This window comes from Vespa mandarinia, chromosome 25, assembly GCF_050613455.1.
Source record: "Vespa mandarinia isolate Hongniang chromosome 25, ASM5061345v1, whole genome shotgun sequence".
Lineage (NCBI taxonomy): Eukaryota > Metazoa > Arthropoda > Insecta > Hymenoptera > Vespidae > Vespa > Vespa mandarinia.
Window position 1 is genome coordinate 2,672,617 of NC_140834.1, and position 15,783 is coordinate 2,688,399.

The 15,783-nt window shown below is 27.3% G+C and overlaps 2 protein-coding genes and 1 pseudogene across 4 annotated transcripts; 1 reads left to right on the forward strand and 2 right to left on the reverse strand.

The window, feature by feature from the left end:
* Nucleotides 1–123: 123 nt before the first annotated feature.
* LOC146872235 (odorant receptor 4-like) lies at nt 124–11,847 on the reverse strand. Of its 3 annotated transcripts, none has more exons than XM_085664245.1 (8): nt 11,631–11,847; nt 10,498–10,747; nt 8,561–9,014; nt 6,860–7,145; nt 5,043–5,142; nt 4,854–4,961; nt 488–643; nt 124–378 (listed from the first exon to the last, which is right to left on the reverse strand). In XM_085664245.1, exons 2-8 carry the CDS (start codon nt 10,534–10,536, stop codon nt 328–330), a joined length of 1,194 nt encoding a protein of 397 aa, XP_085520371.1. In that variant the 5' UTR covers nt 10,537–10,747; nt 11,631–11,847; the 3' UTR covers nt 124–327. The 3 variants fall into 3 exon arrangements, with proteins under 3 accessions (XP_085520371.1, XP_085520372.1, XP_085520373.1); XM_085664246.1 differs by having other exon boundaries at nt 10,498–10,793; XM_085664247.1 differs by lacking the exon at nt 10,498–10,747.
* On the forward strand, nt 1,414–4,226 carry LOC146872236 (uncharacterized; annotated as a pseudogene).
* A 1,939-nt stretch (nt 11,848–13,786) lies between the features above and the next one.
* LOC146872237 (histone-lysine N-methyltransferase SETMAR-like) lies at nt 13,787–14,644 on the reverse strand. Its single transcript, XM_085664096.1, has 2 exons — nt 14,548–14,644; nt 13,787–14,046 (listed from the first exon to the last, which is right to left on the reverse strand). The coding sequence occupies exons 1-2, from the start codon at nt 14,642–14,644 to the stop codon at nt 13,787–13,789; spliced, it is 357 nt and encodes a 118-aa protein (XP_085520222.1).
* Nucleotides 14,645–15,783: the final 1,139 nt, after the last annotated feature.

Sequence of the window (15,783 nt, forward strand, 5' to 3'; positions counted from 1 at the left end):
TTGAGAGAATATTTTTAAATTTGTTTATAAGACGATCTGTTGAAATTGTACTTTTTTTTTATAGAATAAATAATTTGAGACTATGTAGAGTATTAAAATAAAACTGATCGTTGACTAATAACGAGTTATTATTATTAGTCAACGAAAGGGGTTCAACTTCAACATAATTGTTTCAATTTTACAAAAGTTTGATTGAAACATAAAAACGTCGTAATAAATGATCTAGATCATATCTATGTATCAATTTTTTTCTTTTCTTTTCTTTTTCTTTTTCTTTTTTTTCTCAAAGAAAATCAATTGACTGTAAGTGGACAAGAAAAAAAATCTTCATAGAACATTTCGTAATAAAGAGAGATATCCCATCGAAGTTTTAATAATCTGTAAAGCAAATTACAAGGAATATATTGAATTGTCAATTCATATACATGTTAGATTTGTAAAAAGAAGAAATAGAAAAGAAGAAAAAATGAAAGAAAAAAATACTTACGTCGGTGAAAGTTGCCAATGATAGAACGAAGAATTTACCAGAAGTCAGCTGTTGTGGTTTCCTCATACGTAGCATGCAAATATACATCATTTTCAGGTTGATCGGTGAAATATTATACCACTCATAACGATAAAATGCGTTGCTCAGACCCATACTCTAAATTTGTAAAACAATTTCAATGGCGAGTATCGAGTGATCGATCTAATACAGTGTCTTATCGAATTTGATCAAAATATATTTTTCAAATATTATAAGTACCTATAAATCATTAATTTTTTTTTAATAAATAAATAAATTCCTAATTCGACTTAAGAATTTGACATACGAGGACGTTGTCGTATTTTATAAACCAGATTGTAAATTTATTGCTTTGAACAGAAAAGAAAAATTTCTATTATTCCAAAACAAAATGGTGAACTATCCATCTTCAAAGGAATACATACGACATTACACGTTGTTTCACTTTCGATCGGGATTTAACGCAAGTATCTCAACAACACAAAATTTGTTACGTTAAAATCGACTGTTATCTACCGTAACTAATGATATTAATCATAACAGGATAGCAAATTTTATACATGTTTTCTACGAAACAACATTTTTCAGGTTGAATATAAATTTTTCTCAATAACCATTTTGCTGGTTGAATTGAAACTTTACACACATATCGAAAGTGAGTTTGTCCTTAGATAAAACTATAATAATATATTAAAACCTATAATGAAACTATAAATTAAAACTATAATAATACGGCCTAGATAAATTAGAATTATCCACCTCCTTGTTTAAGTTGAAAATTAAAAAAGAAATAAGTCAATCCTCAAGTTTCAAAATAATTGATTTCAATCAAAGTGTTCCAACTTGCTTAATTACAGTCCGAGACGTAGCTATAGTCTTATAGATTGAAAAAATCCTTGGTTTCTATTTTTTTTTAAACAACGAGGACCATTGTAATTCGTATACTCAATTAAACCAACATTTCACATGATCTGCACATTGGCGTATAAATCGTATATTTTTCAATAAAATAACTCATCAGAATTTGAATTGTTAGTTTAAATATTACTAAATATGTGTGCCATATCTTCATATAAGTTCAATAGTTCTCAAAAAAATTAATTCCTATAGAACACCTTAAAAACGGATGTATAAAATAAATTGTTGCTTTAAGAGATCTGACAACCCTAAAAGTTTGAAAAAATCGTTTTTTTTTTTTATATTTTTATTAACTTTGAAGTTTTGCGAAAAATTTAAGCCATATCCAATATGAAATTTCGAAAAATTGATGGAGTTATAGGCGTTTCTAGGTAGAACGGTCGGGCAGCTGCAAGCAGTGAGTCGCTCGGTTAGACCTGCACGTACTCGGCGCGCATACCTGTTCTATTGTGTCCTTTTCTATGTGTATGCAATTCTAAATTTTGTCACAGTTTTTTTTCCAATCAGTACGTTGTGAAATGTAAGGCATGCAACGATGACATGAAGTTCATGGAATCGAGTATTCGTGGACTCGGTTTTACATTGACGACTTTATGTGACTCCTACGAACCAATCAATGTTATTTCTAATCCTCTCATAAAGAATAAAACGTATGACATAGAAAAATGAATTATTTTAGCATTCCGATTATTAGGATTTGATTTACGAGGAACAGAAACAATTTATGGAATTATAGATTTACCGAAAGCGAAGTATCAGTCGTTTTATGATATAGTCGTCGGACCCATTCATACTGTTACAGGGAGTGTATGCAACATTTAAATATAAAATGCTGTGAAGGAGAAACAAGAATTGACAGCAGAAATGTGAAAAGGTTCAGATTTGACTACTCCTGGAGATAGAAATTATTTAGGCAAATGAGACTTTTCTTCGCTTTACGGCTTATCGACGATTATTGGATATTACTCGGGCAAAGTGATAGATTTAACAATTAAATCTTCTACAATGTTTGTGTATAATGGTTATAAAAGCATTCTGTCGTTGATAAACTTGATGCATCAGCAAATCAGGCATTATTGCTATGAATTGTACGTAAAAGTTGACAAGCTACGTTGCGACACCGAACACAAGAAAATACGAAAGACGCTCGCCAAGCTCTCAGATCATCTCAGAAAAGATTTCAAGATGCTCATTCTGCTGCTGAAGAAATGTTTATGGGCCAGTAATCGTTGATTAGAAATGAGCAAAAAAAAACACTTTATCAGTCAAATAACCGGGTACACTTTCTTTTGCATTTTCTCGAATGTACGTTTTTCGATTTAACCGGAAAGAAATCTCGGAAACTACAGGAATGATTGGCTTGAAATCTGGAAACAATACTATCAGATACATTGTCTACAATGTAATGGGTTACTCTGAAAGTAATTTCGTTTTTTTTTTGGTGAAAATGAAAGACAATTTTCGTATAATGAACAAATATTCTATTAAATTATATTTTGGCCATTTTGGTCCAATACCTTTTGCTATCTTTCGGGTAGTAGCATGATTCCACGCTCATAAAATTTTTGGTTTTTGCTGACAAAAAACTGATCGAGGTGGTTTTTAATATCCTCATTCGAAATGAAGGTTTTACCGTCTAAAAAATTTTGCAGTGACCGGAACAAAAAATAATCCTAAGGTGTCAGATCTGGAGAATATGGTGGGTGTGGCATTGTATCCCATTCAAGCTGTAAGATTTTGGCGAGTGACCAAATTTGTATGAGGTCTCGCATTATCTTGGAGGAACACTACCCCTTTTCTGTTGATTAATTCTGGCCTTTCCTGTTGAAGTGCATCATTCAGTTTGTTCAGCTGATGACAGTAGGCCTCCAAATTAATTATTGTATTATCCGTTAAAATCTCAAAAAGAAAAAGACGATTCCTTTAAAATCCCAAAAAACTGACAGCATCACCATTTTTTGATGGATATTGGCTTTGGAAATGCTTTGAGCCGGTTCATCTTTTTTGCTCCATGATCTCTTGCGTTTGACATTGTTATATACATCTCATTTTTCGTTCCCAGTAATGATACGCTTCAAAAATGGATCATTTTCGTGACGTTTGAGAAGCGAATCGCAGACGTCAATGCGACGACACAAATTTCTCTCGGTGAGAACATAGGGAACCCATATATCGAGCTTCGGGGTTAAACCCAGGCCTTCCAAGTGGTCATAAACAGTTGAATTTGATAAATTCAACCTCTCACCGATCTCACGTGTTGTTATTCGCTGGTTTGCATCAACTAATGCCTTTATCGTGTCTTTATCAGCTTCAACCGGCTTTCCAGAACGTGATGCACCTTCGACATCAAAATTGCCGGATCGAAATTTTGCAAACCACTTCTGGCACTGGCGTACTGTCAACACATTTTCTCCATACACATCGGTTAATTTCTTTTTAGCTCGAACAGCTTTTCTATAGTAAAAAAGTACAATATGACGAAAATGCTGCTGATTGCTCTCCATATTTAAAAGGGCACTAACCAAAAACTACTACGTAGAATCAATTGGACTTTTTCACACACAAGCCTTGCTATATCAGCTCTCAAAACATGTAATGATTATGCGGCTTAAGTGTGAAGTTGGATGCAAAAAAATTCAATTAAATCCTTTGTCAAGAAAATAACGAAATTACTTTCCGAACAACCCAATAGCTTATGATTTTCGCGATTTTTAATTATTTTTTTTAATATTAATCATTAATTAATATTAAAATTAATTAATTTTTTTCTGTTATCAAATTTTTGTGCAACGATAGTGTTTTGTCCCGCATTTTTCAAGACAGGAAAAAATTTGTAGGCTATTTTATACTCACAATATTCACGAATAAAAAAATAATTTTTTTTCTACAAATGTGCCATTACAGAGATTTTCTTCCAGCCAGCGACGAGCGTTACAGCGTAGGACTCCTACGATATCAGTTATATTGCCATCATTATTCAATATTTTTCAATAATTTTTGTATGACAGATTGCTTAAGCTATAAATTATCATGTGGCCACGAATATAAAATTCGGTTGATACTTTTGAGTTTGTAGATTTTTAAAAATAAGCCCATTTTCCGATCACTCTGGGTGGTCAGACCTCTTATTCTCAAAGGGAATATACCACCTTAACATTAAGCAAATTGTTGAACGATGTTAAATTTTTGTCAAAATTAAATTTGTATTAGTTTTAAAGTTCAAAATCGTCGGATTAATTAATCAATCATTTTGTTCGAGAATAATTATTTTTCTGTTCTTTTTTTATGATTTAACTACAAATAAATAAATAAAGATGTATTTGTGAATAAATAATGGCTAAAAACTGAATCATTAAAAGTAACAAAAAAATGTTATTGATAGTCAAGTTAAATAAGACACCTTGTATTACGTTAATTAAATCTCAATTACTTCTTGAATGAGGCACTCGCCGATGTAACAATAAATAAACAGTGTACTCAAGACGTTAAAGGCGTATAAAAAGAATAAAAATGATGTTAGTCCTTGGTTTACGGAACCCTGAAAAAAAAGGAAAAGAAAAATATAAATATTACAGATATTCGTTACATTCGTCCATTACAGATCATATGTAATACGTACTGCAAGTGTATTGTAACCTGATATACAAAGGTGGAACGTAGTTCCCGTCAATTGTTGTAATATCATTATATTAAAGTTATCTTCCAAACATTCTGCTTGTCTAAAACATGTGGAATAAATTATTTCAAATATTTAGATAAAATAGTATGATATTATAATATGAATTAAATATAGAAAAATATTCATAATTGGACTATGAATTTTTCGTTTATCAATATATTTTTTATCTACAGTATATTAAATAAAATATTACTTAACATTAGTTTTCATAATCGAATTCGTTTCAAATATCTTTTATTAGATTAATATCAATATATTAGAAGGACGTTCGAGGAAATTTAAGGTAATCATGCAATTATTAAATATTTGCCATATAAAAATTGTATTTTTGGATCTTTGTCGATATAAAATTTAGTCATTTAAAATTTCAATCTTTTTGGTTATCAATTTCTCAATTATTTTTTTTAATATATTCAAATGCGACCACTTTTATTCGTTGTACTACCAATAAAATTTATTGATAATAATAAATATAATGATAATAATTTATTGATAATAATAAATAATATATATTTAATATAAAATTTCTTATTTTGGGAGTTGAATATATTCAATTTCGAAGTAGAAATAAGATTTTAAATATTTCATTAAAAAAATTCACATTGGACCAAAGTAATAATTACACTTTTTCGAAAAAGTAAAATCTTTCCTCTAATCGTCTCTAGAATCGTATATTTTTGAAGTCACATACATAGATATATACACGTACAAAAGTGTCCACATTTTAAAAATCTTACAATTATAAAATTATTTCCTAATTCGTATACAAAGCTTTCAACTTTTTTATTTGTGTATCGTAATTTTAGATATAACAGGTGTCCAAATTATAGCGTTAGACATTTTTCTCTCAAGAAACAATGGCATTTTACAGCAAAATTGTTCGGACAGAGGTTACCTTCGATTTCGAAGAGAGAAATAATATAATTTTTTTTTTTTTTTATTTAATGGAATATTTCAAGATCATTTTAATATCTATTTTATCTTTCATTTTATTTTATTTTATTTTATTTTATTTTATATTATTTTATTTTATTTTATTTTATTTTATTTCATTTTATTTTATTTTATTTTATTTTATTTTTTTTTTTTTTTATTTTTTTTTTTTTGAATAAGTTATCATTACTTTTTGTAATGGTAAGATATTCTTTTTACGTAAGAAAGAAATAAGTAACCTTCTAATAAGTCTGAAATCATTTTTATAAGTAATTAATAATTTTATTAATTTCATTTCTTTTGATTTTTATTATAATATATTAATAACTATAGATGCACTATTGTAATTCGTCGAGTTTTAACTACTCCTTTTTGATTTTTGCTAAAGCAACGCACGAAACGAACACGATGTTAATGATTCAATTATATTTAAGTGTTTCTAAATATTATTAAAAAAACAAGATTTGAAAGCAACAGTTCTTCAGTATTACCGATAATATATAATTTTTATTGTCGACTAATCATAACTTTCATAAATAACCAAAAATTTAATTTAATTTATTGAATATTATTAAAAATTTTGTTATACTACTATTAAACATTTAATAAAGAAACATGTGTTCGGATAATTTATACGATTTTAATTATTTATTAAAAAAAAAATAAATAAATAAATAAACAAAATAATCGTTCGAATATAGGACTTTAAATGACATCACTGCATATAAAACGCACTGTGTCCATTTCTTAACTAATATCTTTTATTGAAAAATAAATACTTATAAAAATTATAAATACTTAAATATTACATATTTTGGGTTTACCTTATCAATTTATTATGTCGAAATACCAATGTCTTGATATTAAATCGAAAACTATTACAGTCATCGAGAATTTCTCTAATCTTGCAGCTAAGAATTCCAAATTGTGCCGTAATGTGAATAGCCAGATGTGTAAATAAACAGTCGAATCCAACATAACCAATTACGACAATCGGTATGATTAACATCTGATAGAGGCAGATACAAAAGTAGACCCTAGTATCATCTATATTGATAATAACTCGTGTTTTGTATGGTAGCGTGTAACCCAATGATGAGTTTCTTATTGCTATAACGAATTAAAAAAATGTATATACATATATATATATATATATATATATATATATATATATATATAATATGTACTTATATGTATTTATATATATATATATATATATATATATATATTTATATATGTATATATATATATATGTATAAAATGTTCCTATAAAAAGTGTCGTCTAAGGCTTGTTTTTAAATGTAGTAATTTGTTTTTTTTTAATAAGAAACTACAATTTTGTTTTCGAAGGGGACAGGTCCTTATTATAAATTTACCCATTTTGGGTTAACTTTTTCAAAAATTTTGAATGGCAATAGAAATTATTTGAAAGAAATTTTTATTCGTTTAACAAAAAGTCTATTTTTGGAAATTTTTAATCAATTATTTCCGAGAAAATGTGTTTCGAAATTTCAGGTTGAAAAGTATATTTATTTTATTAAATATAAAAAATATATATTGTTGAACGCTATTACAGTAATACTTTCGTAATGTTACTTATGCATATTTTTGCTGAAGTTCTTTTAAAAAAGTCGGTTAGATTTATATATTCAGGATTTTAAATATCCCAATAGAAATACAAAATAAATGGGCGTAAACGATTGGGAAAAATTTGGATTAAAAATTACCGTATCGAAGTTGCATCAAATGAAAAAGTTTCATTTTGTTGAAAAAACATTTCTATCGATATGTTCAAATTATTTTCAATGATTTCTACGATAAATGCATAAATCTAGCTCACAAATAAATCAAAGTACGACTCTGTGATCAAATTATTTAATTAAATGTTTAATAAAATAAAAACTGTTTTTAACCTGAAACTTCGAAATGCATTGTCTCAGTGATTATTGAATCAAAAAAAAAAAAATAAATATATAAATAAATAAATAAATAAAGAATCAAAAAAATTGACACCATTGTAAAGAGAATTAAAATACCTTTCAAATGTTATGCCACTTGATTTCTATTGCCACTTTAGGAATTTCATAGGAATTGCCAATTTCTTTCAAATGATTAGCTCAAAGTGGATGAATATATGATAAGGACTTGTTCTCCTTAAACATGTAATTGACCTATCCCAGCAGTTTTCGAAAACATCATTATATTTCTAATAATCTAATATATATCTCTGTATATTACTATACATATATATGTGCAATATATACTAGATATTTTACATCAAAATTAATTAAATGAAAATTCAATGATAATAAATAAACAATTCACAATTAAACGACGATTATAAGTGATCATAGATAATTAAGAAAACAAAAAAAAAAATTTTAAATATTCTTCTTCAAAATTGCTTATAAATATATAAATATTCTGAACCTATTTTGTTGCATGTAAGTATCTGTATATATATACAACATATATATACTTTCATTAATAAAATTATTTCTTATGGAATGAATCAAATCGATTACCAATTTTTACGTTCGGTATCATCCCGGCGATGTAATACAATCCAATGGCAATGGCCATCGATGTAAGTGCAATTAAAAAATAATATTTTGCCAACTTAGTATATTTCATAAAAATAAATTTTTTCTCCAATGTATTGTAATCATCAATGACGAAACTGTTTTCAATTTCTACGAGGAGTTGTCCTAACGATTTTCTATTCATCCTGCAGATCGTTATTTTTGTGAGTGTCATTATGAATAAAACATTTTCGGTAAAATTTACGACAATTTCGGCGAGATCGCTTTTATGATTATAATAAATTAAATTGGCAAATGTCAAAGAACAATGGAGGAAAAGGTAAATAAAAATAATGAGAAAAAGTGGATCATAGATCTCGAGGGGCCATATTCCAAGATATTTCAGTAATCGTCTGTTCCATCGTAACGATTTCATTGCTTCGTTTAGATCGAGTATCTGTAATAATAAACAAAAAGAATATACTTATTATTATTTATGCTAAATAATCGAATGCTATTTAATAATTTTCTTTTTTCTTATAATTATACCATAATTCTTCTTCAACTTGAACAAAAAAAAATTATTTTTCATGATACCAATGATTTCATTGCTACAGTTAAATTAATTGCGGTGTAGAAATAATAATAATAAAAAAAAAAATACATAGATTTATCAACATTTATGATAAAAAATTGAAAAATATTGGAAGAACGACAAATTTGTTTTTTTGTAACAATAGGCGAAAATGAATTTATTTAATCTAATATTAATGACCACTTCGATTAAATCGACAGTTTGAAATAATAATAAAAATTAGATCTGTTTTAAAATTTTATAATAAAATTGAAAATTAATTGAATATTATTAAAGGAACATGAATTTTTTTGCAATTATCGACTAATATCAATTATTTCATTGCTTTTGGTTAAATCGAGTATCTGTAATAATAATAATAAAAAAGGGTCTTATTAATATTAATAATAAATGTTTGAAAATCAAATAATAATCATGCAATCAAATTTTATTTTTCGGTGGAATTATAATTGAATGTTTTTCTATTCTAAAAGAACAAAATTGTTTAACGATTTTAATTAAATTAATTATTTCTTATATATAAATATACGTATAAAAATATTCTTGTATAATATATCACTAATGTACGTCACACACATATATATTTCTAAAATACATATATACATATATATGTATATATATAAATATAGATCTACGGATATGTAAGTATATACATGGTGTTTTTTAATATATATGTTCCCATTTCATCGATCAAAAATAAAGTTCGGATAAACAAACATGATCCATCTATGCAAATGTCTATCAATGATACGTTTATTTTCTGTCACACTCTATATTATTTACCAACGAAGTTGGATTCCAGACCAGAAATGGAATTGTCAATTCTCATAATATTCATTAGGAGACACCATAATTGATTACTTACAAGGAATAGGATTAATCTAATTGTTAATTATTTTGTTATGAAACTATTGCAGAAAATTTTAACATAGACTCAAATTATTTTTAGTATGTTATTTATAAGTTTTCGATATTTGTCTCTGATTTACCAAATTTTTTGAAAAATTAGTCAACGTAAATAAATATCTATTCTTTTTTTTTTGTTTAATCATGTCCGCAGTGACGAACGAAAGTTTGTTATTCTTTTGGTAGATAAGTATATAATGTATAATAGATATTAAATAACCAACGGTTCGTAATTGTTCTTAGAATTTATACATACACTCACACTGTATCTACGAATGGTCTAAAGTAATTAAAAATAAAAGCACTTAAGATGATGAGGATGAAACTAACGATGTTGTATTAGCTGCGGATATTACTTCATATGAGGTTCTTTTCCTTTTAATTTTTTTTTCTTTTTTTTTTTTTTTTTTTTGATATTAGATTAACAGATTAAACTTACGTAGATTTCCTTAGATAACAGTTGACAGTAACAAAACATGATACGAATAAAGTAATTATTATTCAAATTGTCATGTCATTTCATATTTTCTATTATTATATACTTCTGCTATTTTATTTTTATTCTTCAAATGATTTCAATTCGAAAACATGATGGTTGGTTAAATGCGACACACGTGTTTATAAATTTTCTTCATTATTTTAATATATCTCGCCCATCAATGAAGTAGATCCCACATGTTATGAAACACCTTGTATAATACATATAATGTATATAATAATAAATAAATAAATTTCCTGAAAGTAATATTTGAAATTGTTTTTATAATTATAATAATTTTATTAGAATAATTAATTATTGTGCCTGGTGAATAAATAAATTATACTTTTATCACTCTTGCCCTATTAATGCCAATCCATTACTCTTATCAATTCGTTATATGATTAAAACTTATTCGCAAAAAAGTGCACAAAATTGTACAAAATAATTCACAGTTTTGTTTATGCATGTGAAAAAATTTAATTTTTGTAAAATATGTTTATTAAGTTTCGAATTAGTAATGATGATATGCAATAATAATTTAAAATAATTATTTAGAAAAAAAAATTAATTATTCAAAATAATAAATAATTTATCTATAGATTATGAAAGCACAAATATAAATAATTATTATTTATAATTTCATATATTATATTCATAAAAATTGTTATTAAAATTATATTAATTATTTCACGACAGATATTTTTACTATTTATTTGCTTTATTAAAAGAAGAAAAATATTTTTATTCATTATCCACCATTTAATAAATATAATAATTAATTTGTAAATTAATAAGTGTCACCATGACTCAACTGAGAAAATATTTAATATGTAATCATATAATGAAAAAAAAAACTGAGCAGTCAATGTGCTAAGAAAATTCCGAAAGAAAATTTCGAATTTTTGCAGAATCTCCGAATGATTCAGAAAAAAAAAAATGGTTCTCCATGATTATGTTCGGAAATCATCAGAATTGTTTTTCCTCCCCAAATATATAAAAAAAAAATTCACTCGGAATTATCACAAAAGTCACACTTGTTTAATGAACCGTCAACTACTGTGTTAATAAAAAAACAACGTGTATATCCGTACTTCTCTGCTATCTTCCATTTTACTCGTCCGGAGGTCGCCGATAGACTGTTCCTCTAAGTCAGGATCTACTAACGACGTAAACTACGTTCGGTAAGGGGTTGAAACGGTTGATTGAATGGTTCGTGCGACTAAAAAACAAAAAAAAAAAGAGCAAAAAAAATTACGAAACAATTTTCGAACCCTTTTTCCAATGTATCGAAGGTTATGATGAAATGAAAGAAAGGGGAAGTAGTGGGTTCGTTAACGAACGAACAAAGTCGATTCATTAATAATCGATCAAACTGTACGGACGGTGTTTTTGCATAATTCATTTATCTCCAACGTTCTGTCTACGTAGGATATATAATTTTCATTTTCTTTCTTGGTTTTTTTTTGGACTCTATATCCGTCAAAAGTTTCTCCGTACCATTCTCGTGAATATTATTTCTCGTGAAAATGAAAGAAGAAAAAAAAAAGACAAAAAAAAAGGAACAAGAAAAGTTTACGACGAACTTCTACTGCAGGATAAAGAAAAAGAAAAAAGCTAGAAAGGAAAAACGAAAAAACGAAAGATAGAAGTGTTCAAATTATAAAACGGTTGAATTCAACTATACCTTGAGTTCTCTTTTAATCGATTTTAATTAGTTCACTTTTAATCGACCGTTATAAAGTGTACAAAAAATGGTGAAGCTATTCGGGTTCTTACATTAGACTTGTTAACGATCGTTAGAGTTGCTTGATGAAAATAATAGAATAGTTACTAATTTCGATTGTACGTATAAGTAAAAGTATTTTCATATGGAAAAAAATCTTATTAATTATTATTTACAAACGACAATCACCAAAGGACTTCGACATCACCAAAGTGAATTTTATTTTATTATGGTTAAATAACATAACACAAAAATTTTATTATACTAGAGAGATTGATTATGTTAAATATACATTACGATGCATATTACACATATACCATCAAATGCAATAATATGATACATATTTACTTATATGATACTAATTCTGAGACATTTATGATTTTGAATTAAATAACATATGTGTCCTATATAGTAGACGATATATATATATATATATATATATATATATATTTAAAATTAATATATGTGCATATATATAATTTTTTATATATATTATTATATATAATAATATTTTATATATATTATTTTAATATTTATCAATATAAATAATATTGATAAAAGATCGATTTGAGTAATTGGATAAAATTGCCTCAAAAATATTCACAATAAAGGAGATATGTTAATTAATGCAATATTCCTAATGATATCCACGTATCGAAAAATTGTAAATATATACATTTCTTTTATCAATTTTGTTGTTATGTTGCGATTACAATATTAAATCCCAATAGTACTCCTTATTGTTAAATACAATGAGGATTAATGAGGTCTATCATATTATAAGTCGCGATGAATATCCAAAGATCAGACCGTGTACTGACTTATCATAAATAAGGATTTTGAGTCTTTATTATCGTGAGTATTAACCAGAAGTAGATTATTACCATAACAAGAATCCATGGAAAATTATTTGTTATATGATGATATTGCTAGGTTAATATTTTGAATATCACTTAATCTATATAAAAAAGAAGTAGATTAAATATCATAATGGGTTGTTCGAAAAGTAATTTCGTTTTTTTTGATTAAATTATATATTGGCCATTCTGGTCAAATACCTTTTGTCATCTTTCTGATAGTAGCATGATACCACGCTCATAAAATTTTTGACCTCCTCATTTCAAGTGAAGGTTTTACCATCTAAAAAATTTTGCAGTGACCGGAACAAATAATAATCCGAAGGTGTCAGATCTGGAGAATATGGTGAGTGTGGCATTGTATCCCATTGAAGCTATAAAAGCTTTTGGCGAGTGATCAAACTTGTATGAGGTCTCTCGTTATCTTGGTGGAACACTAGACCTATTCTGTTGATTAATTCTGGCCTTTTCTGCTGAAGTGCATCATTCAGTTTGTCTAGCTGATGACAATAGACTTCCGAATTAATTGTTGTGTTATCCGATAAAATCTCAAAAAAAGGAACGATTCCTTTAAAATCCCACCAAACAGATAGCATCACCATTTTCTGATGGATATTGGCTTTGGAAATACTTTGAGCCGGTTCATCTTTTTTGCTCCATGATCATTTCATGGATCATTTTCGTGACGTTTGAAAAGCGAATCACAGACGTCAACGCGACGACACAAATTTCTCTCCGTGAGAACATGGGGAACCCATATATCGAGCTTCGAGGTAAAACCCAGGCCTTTCAAGTGGTCATAAACAGTTGAATTTGATAAATTCAACCTCTCACCGATCTCATGTGTTGTTATTCGCCGGTTTGCATCAACTAATGCCTTTATCGTGTCTTTATCAGCTCTAACCGGCCTTCCAGAACGTGATGCATCTTCGACATCAAAATTGCCGAATCAAAATTTTGCAAATCAGTTCTGGCACTGGCATACTGTCAACACAATTTGTCCATACACATCGGTTAATTTCTTTCTAGCTTGAACAGCATTTTTACTTTTTGTATAAATATTTAAATAAAATATGACGAAAATGCTGCTGATTGTTGTCCATATTTAAAAGGGCACTAATCAAAAACTACTACGTAGAATCAATTGGACTTTTTCACACACAAGCCTTGGTATATCAGCTCTCAAAACATATAATGATTATGCTTCTTAAGTGTGAAGTTGGTTGCAAAAAAAATACAATTAAATGTGCTGTCGGGAAGAAACGAAATTACTTTCCGAACAACCCAATAAATTTATAAATATGTACATTCTATAAAGCAGTAGTTATTTTTAAATATGGTTACAATTTTTTCTTTCTCTCTCTCTCTCTCTTTTTTTTAGATCAATGCAATGTAATTTTGGGAATTTTTTTCTATTTTGAAATTAACTGTCTCTATAAATAGGTAAGATCGGGACTAAATGTCTTAATGTTGAGAAAACATACAAAAGACAATAAAATATATTATAGTTCATACCATACATCATTTTGTGATAACATTGGAAATAACAAAAATAATTAATCTAAAGAAAATTAACAACTTCAACTATGTTAAAATATAGGATTGGTAGGAAGTAGAAGAAAGGGAGATAATAGGCGTGGCCAAATGGCGGTGTATAGACGAATGCTGGCTTATGTTATTCGCCCAAAGTAATCTTACTGGTCCTGCTGTGTCACCATAGCGTAACATTAGCGCCATTCTTACGCGTTACTGCCATCAAATCCGAGAAGCACGAAGACATTTGCTATGAAGGACATATACAAATACGCCCTCGGAAAATGAATGTTGTAATACGAAGAATGTACAATACAATGGCTCACGAAAGTATTCGAATGCTCACTATTGAAACTTTACATGTATAATGAAAATGTTACACTTAAGCTCGGTAAGTAATATTGCAGTTATTATAGAGCATAATTATCCAGATTATGTATACTAAATTTGAAGCGAATCGAATAATATTAGTAAAAGTTATGAAACATTCATTGTAATGATCACAAAAGTATTTGAATGCTTAGATAACAAGTGGTCGAAGAATGTTTTCGTAGAGAAAACATGTGGAAAATCCAATTAATGAGTAATTTCATTAAAGTGCATATAATTAATACCGTTGAAATACTTTTATGAACCTGTTTCAATACATCTTTGCAATGAATGTTTTATATGTACTATAAATATTATACGATTCATTTCAAAGTTTGTACATATAATTTCGATAGTTATGCTTTATAGTGGTTGCATTACTTTCAAAATTTAAGTCTAACATGTACGATTTTATTATTTTAAGATTTAATACCGAGCGTTCGAATACTTTTGTTAGTCATTATGTATGTATATATATGACTTCGGAAAATAAAAACGTTATTTATAAAAGACATAAAATAATTTCAAGTGAGATAAGTAATAACGCATGAGAAAATTCGATCTAATATTTTCTAAATACAGTCCAATTTTCGAATATTTGTTGGATGATAGGATTGACCATTATTAACAATTTTCAGGAACAATACACTTTGTTTATTTTCAATAAAAGAATTTATTTATAATATAAAAATTAAATTAAATCTAAAAAATTTTTCTCTTGATCGTTAAATCATAATTTATTAACGATTTATCAAAAAATGA

Excerpts from the sequence above, each read along its gene's own strand:
- LOC146872235 (XM_085664245.1), bottom strand. The coding sequence starts at position 10,536 with ATGTTTTGTTACTGTCAACTGTTATCTAAGGAAATCTAC. Across the intron at positions 7,146-8,560 it reads GATACCGAACGTAAAAATTG|CAATAAGAAACTCATCATTG; the intron begins GTAATCGATTTG and ends AATTCGTTATAG. Across the intron at positions 379-487 it reads CATTGGCAACTTTCACCGAC|ATTATTAAAACTTCGATGGG; the intron begins GTAAGTATTTTT and ends TTTGCTTTACAG.
- LOC146872237 (XM_085664096.1), bottom strand. The coding sequence starts at position 14,644 with ATGATGTATGGTATGAACTATAATATATTTTATTGTCTTTTGTATGTT. Across the intron at positions 14,047-14,547 it reads CTTACCTATTTATAGAGACA|ATGCATCACGTTCTGGAAGG; the intron begins GTTAATTTCAAA and ends TTGATGTCGAAG.